The 8,813-nt window shown below is 43.2% G+C and overlaps 1 protein-coding gene across 4 annotated transcripts in view; it reads left to right on the top strand.

The window, feature by feature from the left end:
- CFAP53 (cilia and flagella associated protein 53) overlaps positions 1 to 8,239 on the top strand; it is a 38,923-nt gene extending 30,684 nt beyond the window's left edge. For 2 of the 4 annotated variants that reach the window (XM_054460756.2, XM_054460754.2), the window contains one exon: positions 7,906 to 8,239. In XM_054460756.2, the coding sequence (XP_054316731.2) occupies positions 7,906 to 8,134 (229 nt within the window). In that variant the 3' untranslated portion in view covers positions 8,135 to 8,239. Of the gene's footprint in view, positions 1 to 352; positions 810 to 2,601; positions 2,715 to 7,905 lie in introns of all 4 variants that reach the window. The other 2 variants (XR_010124177.1, XM_054460755.2) reach the window with 2 other exon arrangements.
- The last annotated feature ends 574 nt before the right edge of the window (positions 8,240 to 8,813 follow it).

Below are 8,813 nucleotides of genomic sequence, written 5' to 3'. Positions count from 1 at the left end.
ATTCTCCTGCCTCAGCCTCCCAAGTAGCTGGGGTTACAGGCGCATGCGACCACGCCCAGCTAATTTTTGTATTTTTTGGTAGAGACAGGGTTTCACCATATTGGCCAGGCTGGTCTCAAACTCCTGACCTTAGGTGATCCACCTGCCTCAGCCTCCCAAAGTGCTGGGATTACAGGTGTAAACCACCGCGCCCAGCCAATATGAGCTTTATTATAGATGGGAGAAGTGGGGCAACCCATAGCCAAACCCAGCTGGAGAAGCTTTGAAATAGCTGGTGCCAGAAAGGAATCTTCAGGAACTCCTTTTTGAGGGCCCTCTAATATTTTGATGTCTTCTTTTATCTTTTCTAAAGTTTTTTTCTACCTGACCTGAAGTATTGATGTAAGAGCAACAAGTTTCATTTAACAGCATGCAGGTGCCTCCTGCCTCAGCATTAAGCACATCCACAGCACATCAGTTTTGCAAGACAACCCCTGCCAATGAATTTAGGACCTGTTATTGGGCCTTGATGGCCATGACTTTAGCTGCTCAAGATTGCTGGACTAAGATGGTGATATTACAAATGCTGCACTCAAGCATGGGTATACCTGCAAACCAAAAGACTGCATGGGAAACAGAATGTTCTAGACCATTCCTCTCTATAATGGGATCGTCAGTGGTGAGGATGCCAAATGATGGAAGGTTGATTAAATCCCGTTTCTGTTTCCTTTCTTCTGATGGCCTTTGAAGGGCCCAACTTAGGAAGGATCACAAATTTGGAACTTGGCCAGAGGTTATAAAGTCTGAGGAGTTATATATATGTACTCCAGGTATTGCTGCAACTATAGTGCATGTCCCTCTCCATTTAATAGGCAAGGCTGGAAAAATGTTGGATCCACATAAAAAGAAGAGCCCAGTTCCTTTTAAAGAAACTCCTGAGGAGGGACCTTGTAACCAGGCATAGGTGTGGTTAGTTTGGATTCCAGTATAATTTGCATAAATAGAGGGATCCCATGGTCCCCAGGGATCAAATATGGCTGGGTGGTGACCTAGAAAGTAGTCATTCATGCATAAGGGGGGAAAAGTTTTACTTGTTGTATTGTATGAATGTGGGGCCTGAAAGACAAGATTTTTAAACATTAATGAGATAAGGGAAAATCAAGAGAAAGTTGTAGATGTATTAGTGAGGTTGAGAAGTTATCCAATCTCAACCCCTATTCCTATATATTCTATCCCAGTAGCTGAACTGTTTATAGGCATAAAGGGATCACTATAAATTTTGCTGGCATTAACTTTGTTGTTTCCCCACCATAGAGAAAACCTGCAGAGGTACACAGTGAACTTGTCATTGTTGTCATATGGCTTCCATTCCTGGTGTGTTTGATTATAGTTGAGGGTGTAATTACAATGGGCTTATGTTAAACACCCTAGGAAAGGGCCAGACCCTTGGGAGTTTCTGATGCAGAGGTGAGCCTTACAAGTGCCTAGAAAAGGGCCGGATCCCTCGGATTTTCTGATGCAGAGGTGAACCTTACAGGCATCTCTGGTGCCTTCCCAATCGGCTCCGTCACGGTGGATGATTGCCACAAGGAATCAATTGGCCTAGGCTCCCCTCCTAAACCTGTATTTTTGGTGTGTGTGTAAATGGTGTAGTTGAATCCAGAGTATCAGGCTTGTTAATAATTTCTTCTATGGATAGCGGGACTGCTAGGATATAATGTTATCTTTGAGTGCCTGTCCGCATGGGCATATCCAGAAGTTAGTGCTGTGTGTTATGTTAGCAACTTGAAATATTACTGGGAGGAGTAAGTGCCTGGCTCCAGCCATGGAGGCAAATAGTTAGCCATGATAGCATAAAAACAAAGCCATATTTAAGGAAAATGACAATATGTAGTAAACTCAGGGAGACAGGCGAGAAGAAGGGCTGTAAAGAGTATGAGAAAAACAGTTAACCAAACACCTAGTACCTTAGCACATTGATGTGGCATGGGGGTAAATGACATTACTAGGACAAATATAAAAAAAATTTCATCTGGGTGGTAATCTTGGAAGTCCCCTTGCAAATAGCAGTCGTAAACTACCTCCCTTATAAAAGCATCAATATTAAGAGGGTGACGCTGCTTACGTGAGGCAGTTGGATAATTACTGAAAGCCTGTAGTAGAATTGAATAAAAAGAGTCAGCCTTAAGAGTAAGGTCTAAAGGAGGTGTTGGATTTATTTTTATTTTTTTTATTTTTAAGGGAGATTTAAAAATTCTGGGTTGTTTGAACAAAACCTCTTTTACCTTTTTTTTTTTAACTTTAAATGAGTTTTCGATGTTTGCATTCTAATTAGACCACAAAGAATGAGTTTTATCTCAGCACCAGGAGCTTAGTAACAGCAGATTTAAAGCAGGCAGAAAAAAAGGAAGATAGAGAGCTTTAGAAGACTTCACTTAATTTTATAGTGCAGGTTAACCATTTGAGCTCTGACTTTTTCTTGTTGTAGTTTGCCCGTTAGTTTAAAATGTACCATAATATGGAGTTTTAAAGAGAATGACAGCTGGAGTTAACCAGCTGGAGTTTTAAAGAGAATGACAAAATCAGGGGTTAGGATGTTAGAAACTGTCTTTCCCTTTTAAGGCTGGACCCCTGGATTGAACAGAAAAAGAGAAAAAGAAAAGGAAGGAATGGAGAGGAAAAGGTCAGGCTTTACAGGAGGGCTTGTGAGCCTTCCAGCCACTGCACAGTGCAGGGTAAGTACCCCTGCCACTTTTGTTTATCTTCCGCCAGGGAGAGCATTAGCACCCCAGACCTACAAGGTGTGGGACAAATTCTTCCCAACTTTGCAAGTTATCAGTTAAGGTGAGCTGTTTCCAGATGGAGCAGAGAGCCTGTTTAGCATAAGGCCATTAGGGGTTGAGATTCTGTCCTGGGGGCCCTTTGATCATCAGGGCAGTCTTTTTTCCAGTGGCTGAGCTTGTGGCAGAGAGAGTAAGACAGGCAGGGCTTTTAAAATTTATTCCATTGGGGCACTCTGCCTTTTAGTAACCTGGCCTTTTGCACTGATGGCAGTTATCTGGAGGAATGTATTTTTAGGGAAACCTGGAGGGGGCTGGGGCTTGTAAAGCAGCCAACAGTTGAGCCTGTCTCTTGCCTCTGCATTTTTCTTTCTTCTTAGCCCTGTCCTCCTTATTCTGCTGTCAGTTGTAAAGGACTCAGGAGGCTAATTTGATGGTTTTCTACATAGGGGCCATGCTGTGTTACACAAGAAATGAGACATTTCTTTTTGAGGGTTTGAGGGTTAAATTTGTCTTAATGTTTTAGGATACAACCCAGAAGTGAGTCTGAAGGAATAGATGGGGTTTGTCCCATGGTGGGACTAGAAAACATGCTGTTTGGGGATGGTGCCACTCAGGGGCACAAACTGCACTTTCTCTCAGGATGTCCAGCTGAGATGAAAAGCAGTTCCACTTAGGTCTACTGAGGAACTTGGGGTGCACTTTCTAAAGGGGTGTCCCACCTATTAAGAAAGTCCTCTCGACCACTCAGGGGTCTTATGCTGGATGGCCAGTCCAGGAACAAGGAAAATGGGTGAAGGGAGGACTCTGCCTGTGCTAGCCCAGGAGAGGGGGTGGGTAAGGGAAAACTCACGGTTCTGAGGCTATCTGAGATCACCTGATTTAGCAACATCCGGGACAGAATGGCTGGCTGACTCCACAGGAGGATTTAGAGTGAGAAAGAGAGTGTCTGAGTCACCCAAAACGTGTGAATTTGCTCTGAATGAGCTTCTGCTGCCAATCGCATCACACGTAGGGATTAGGGACTTCTGACCAGAGAATATAGGAGAAAGCCTTCCTCTGTTCCATGCCAGGTGGCTATTTGGCCTTCAGGCAACACCGGATAGTAGCCACAGCTGGTTACTGTCAGTTGCCAAAGAGATACTAAAAGCCAGCTGCTGAAAGGCTGAAAAGAGAAGTAAACTCAGGTCCCTCACCTGAACAGGCGGTGGTAGTTAGACGCTTCCACACGGACAACTTTCAGTCCCACAGGAGTGTAGATAGCTCCAGCTAGAGACCTACAGTTGTCTCTCCGCGTAGATACTGTCCACTGAGGTTCCTAAGTTGGGAAAGGGAAAGAGAGAGGCCAGAGGATTCCTCATAAGGAGAGAGTTTCCCATACAGGCTACCAAAATGTTATGGGTAAGCAGTGACTATCTGGGTCAGTGGTGCAGGGGTAAAAGAATTTACCAAGACAGTTGTAGGTAAAGAAAGGCAGATTTATTAGAGGAAGTAGGAAAACTCAGTGCAAGAAAGCAATGGGCAGCCAGCAAGAGAGGAGCTGACTGCCAGGAAACAAAGGCTTGCCAGAGATTTTATAGGATGGTTCTTGGGCTACTTGATAACACCAAGGTAGCAGGGAGCTAACTTGCATTCTTCTGTCAGCCGAGGTGTTTGACAATAAATCAAAGCATTTGATTTTAAGCAGAAGTTTGTGAGTTTTGTATGTTATCTGCACAGGAGGGCTATATGTCCGGGGCCAAGAACAAAGGCAGACCTATAGCTTATCTGCTTTATCTCTTTGCTTTATCCTGGTTCCGCCAGCCTGATTCCTTTTCCCTAATTAGGAGTACACATATGGGGAGGGAGATAGTACTGTGGCCATTGTTGGAAAATAGAATCTGCCATATTGGGGGGTATCCACATTATCTTTATTTCTGATAAAATTCTATTATCTTTATTTCTGAGAAAAGTTGGTGGAGTGTTTTCTGACCCCAACAACAAATTATCTGATTCTCCAGACTCCAACTGGGTGTCCAAGAATTCAATTCAGTTCTGATAGTAACTACCCAGAGTTAGTACAGACCCCACAGGGTAAGGGCTTAGTCCCACAAAACTGCTGCCACTTCAAACACCAGATGCTAGTCCCAGACCACCTTCTGATCAACCAGCTCTAAATTGGGGGTTCCCACGACCTCCTCCTCAGGTTCAACAGTTTGCTAGAATTGCTCAGAGAAATCAGGAACACATTTGACTTACGTTTACCAGTTTATCACAATGGACACAACTCAGGAACAACCAACTGGAAGAGAAGCATAGGGGCTTCCGTGCTGTCTGTGGGTGCACCATCCTTTCAGCACCTCCCTGTGTCACCATCACAGATGCCCTCAGAACATCCTTGTTCAAGAGTTTTTAGAGCTTCATCTCCAGCCCCCACCTTCCCCTCCCGAGAGGTCAGTGGGTGGGGCTGAAAGTCCTAACCCCCTCATCACTTGGTCTTTCTAGTGACCAACCGCATCCTGAGGCCACCCAGGGCCCTACCCTAAGTCAGCTTATTAGCATAAAATCGGGTGTTCCTATGAATTACAAAAGATACTTTTATCACTTAGGAAATTACAGGAGTTGTAGGAGCTCTGTGCCAAGAACTAGGAACAAAGATCAAATATAATTCTTATTATACCACAGCTGATATGAAAAATGTGGCTTATATTTCTAGTCATTGAAACTACAAAGAGGCCAGGCATGGTGGCTCATGCCTGTAATCCCACCACTTTAGGAGGCCAAGGTGGGTGGATCTCTTGAGCCCAGGAGTTTGAGACCGGCCTGTGCAACATGGTGTAACTCTGTCTCTAAAAAAATACGACAACAACAAAAAAATTAGCTGGGTGTGGTTGTGTGCACCTATAGTCCCAGATACCTGGGATGCTGAGGTGGGAGGATCACCTGAACCTGGGAGGTTGAAGCTGCAGTGAGCCATGATTGTGTGATTGTGCCAGTAGTGTACTCCACCCTGGGTGACAAGAGTGAGACCCTGTCTAAAAAAAAAAAAAAGAAAAAAAGAAAAAAACTACAAAGAAAAAAATGTGGCTTATAAATTGTAAAATTATATAACCATTATGGAAAACAGTATGGAGTTTCCTCCAAAAAATTAATATTAAAACTACTACATAATCCGGCAATCCCAGTTCTGGGTATATGTCCAAAAAATTAAAAGCAGTGTCTCGAAGAGATATTTGCACAGAAATATTCATAGCACTATTCACAGTATTCAAGAGGTAGAAGCAACCCAAAGGTCTATTAATGAAATGAATAGATAAAACATGGTATATATTTATGATGGAATATTATTCACCCTTAAAAAGCAAGGAAATCCTGTCACATGCCACAGTATGGATGAACCTCGAGGACATTATGCTAAGTGAAATAAGCCAGTCACAAAAAGACAAATACTGTATGATTCTACTTTTATGAGACATATAAAGTAGTCAGATTTATAGAAACATAAAGTAGAATGGTGGTTACCAGGGGTTGTGGGGAGGAAAGAGGGGAGGGGAGTTTCAGATTTGCAAGATGAAAAAGTTCTGGAGATCTCTTTTACAACAATATGGAGACTTAACTACTGAACTGTACACTTAAAAATGGTTAAGATGTAAATTTGTTATGTGGGTTTTGTTTGTTTGTTTGTTTGTTTTTTGACAAGGTCTTGCTCTGTTGCCCAGGCTGGGGTGCAGTAGTGTGATCATGGCTCACTGAAACCTCAACCTCCTGGGCTCAGACAATCCACCCACTTCAGCTGGGACCGCAGGCGCATGCCACTATGCCTGGCTAGTTTTTTATTTTTTTGTACAGATCGGGTCTCCCTATGTTTCCCAGGCTGGTCTCAAACTCCTGTGATCCTCCTGTCTTGGCCTGCTAAGGTGCTGGGATTATTAGGTGTATGACCTATGTAGTTTTTGTTTTGTTTTGTTTTTTGTTTGTTTGTTTGTTTGTTTTTGAGATGGAGTTTCATTCTTTTTACCCAGGCTGGAGTGCAATGGCACAATCTTGGCTCACTGCAACCTCCGCCTCCTGGGTTCAAGCGATTCTCCTGCCTCAGCCTCCTGAGTAGCTGGGATTACAGGCATGTACCACCACGCCCAGCTAATTTTTGTATTTTTAGTAGAGATGGAGTTTCTCCATGTTGGTCAGGCTGGTCTCGAACTCCTGACCTCAGGTGATCCACCCACCTCAGCCTCCCAAAGTGCTGGGATTACATGCGTGAGCCACCATGCCCATTATAATGTGTTTTTTATTACAATAAAAATTATACTATAAATAAACTGTCATATATTTAAAATGTGGCTTATATATGCAAGAAATTATCTAGTTGATACTGAACAGAATGATAAGATAAGGCTAACTTACCCACCCAGTCCCCAGCAGCATGAGATCAATCTGCAGGCCTCGTGTGCGGGGATGTGGCCCTTTGATCTAGAGCAGAGCAGAAAACAGGCGGAGCAGCCTCCGAGATGAAAGGGGAAAAGCTGGCTGGGTGTGGTGGCTCACGCCTGTAATCCCAGCACTTTGGGAGGCTGAGGTGGGCAGATCACTTGAGGTCAGGAGTTTGAGACCAGCCTGGCCAAAATGATGAAACCTCGTCTCTACTAAAAATACAAAAATTAGCCAGGTGTGGTGGCGGGCGCCTGTAATCCCAGCTGCTTGGGTGGCTGAGGCAGAGAATTGCCTGAACCCGGGAGGCGAAGGTTGCAGTGAGCTGAGATCACGCAACTGCACTCCAGTCTGGGTGACAGAGCGAGACTCCGTCGCAAAAAAAAAAAAAAAAGGAGAAAAGTCGAATTGAGCAGTTTGCTTATCCTCTCCAATTTTACCCATAGAGAAGAGTAAGGGAAGGGAGGAGGCAAACCAAGGACCATTCCCACATAGCAGTGAACATTACGAGCAGGGAAGAAGCATTTTCTCTCTAAAATCAATATTTGTCCTAGGATTATATTAATGATTATTATGTAAGAAACCCATTATTGAGTTTTTCATCTATTTCTTCTCCACTCACCCTGATTTTAATGGGAATTTAATTTAACTTTACAAATTATATTTTAATTGTAATGCTCTGAATAAATCTAAATGCTTACTTTTGTAATTTTATGCTTTGACATTTCTAATACTTTAGACGCCAACGTTTAGCCCAGGAGTACAGGAAGCAACTTCAGATGCAAATCGCCTACCAGCAGCAGTCCCAAGAAGCAGAGAAGGAAGAGAAACGCCGAGAGTTTGAAGCAGGGATAGCAGCAAACAAGATGTGTTTGGACAAGGTCCAGGAGGTCCTGTCCACCCATCAAGTGCTGCCTCAAAACATTCATCCCATGCGCAAGGCATGCCCCAGTGAGCTTCCACTGTAGTTCCATGAGCATCGATACAGCTTTTCTTGGTCTTTTAATATTTTTAACTACAGTATGCTTGCATGCTTCTTTTAACTCCTGGATAAACTGTTCTTTTTTCCCTGAGTTTGTGTAATTAATTGAACATAATTTTCTTCCTTTGAATAAACCTGTGCCTTTTTTGGAGTTCACAGACTTACAAATCCAAATGATCTACTTCATCGCATGTTGTTATTTTCCTGCCCCCTTTGCCTCCTTTTTTAACTCACTTATGACTAGCTCCATTTGCTGACAACTATCTACCCATATGCCCATTTCTTCTTCCTTCCTTTCTCTTCTCTCTCATATACATAATTCAGTGTGAAGAGAGCGTTTTTGTAGGCAGAACTGTAATTAACAGCCACTTGCATTAACCCACCTATTTAGTCATTAAACAAATATTTTCAGTGTCTCCCATGGGTCAGGCAGTATTCTAGATCCTGAGACTTCAGCAAAAACAAAACATACCCCTTGCTCTTGTTGAGCTTACATACTAGTGGAGGAAACAGGCAGTAAGTGTTAAGTGCCATAAACTGGAAATGGCAGGTGTGCTGTTTCATTTTATATGTGAGGTCAGAAAAGGCCTCTCTGAGCAGCTGATACTTGAAGAGAGGTCTGAATGAACTAGCCATGGATTATCTGCAGGGTAATTATCTAAGGC

This window comes from Pongo pygmaeus, chromosome 17 (genome assembly GCF_028885625.2).
Source record: "Pongo pygmaeus isolate AG05252 chromosome 17, NHGRI_mPonPyg2-v2.0_pri, whole genome shotgun sequence".
Lineage (NCBI taxonomy): Eukaryota > Metazoa > Chordata > Mammalia > Primates > Hominidae > Pongo > Pongo pygmaeus.
Note: the sequence above shows the minus strand (reverse complement) of the source record. Positions and strands in the feature narration are given on the sequence as shown.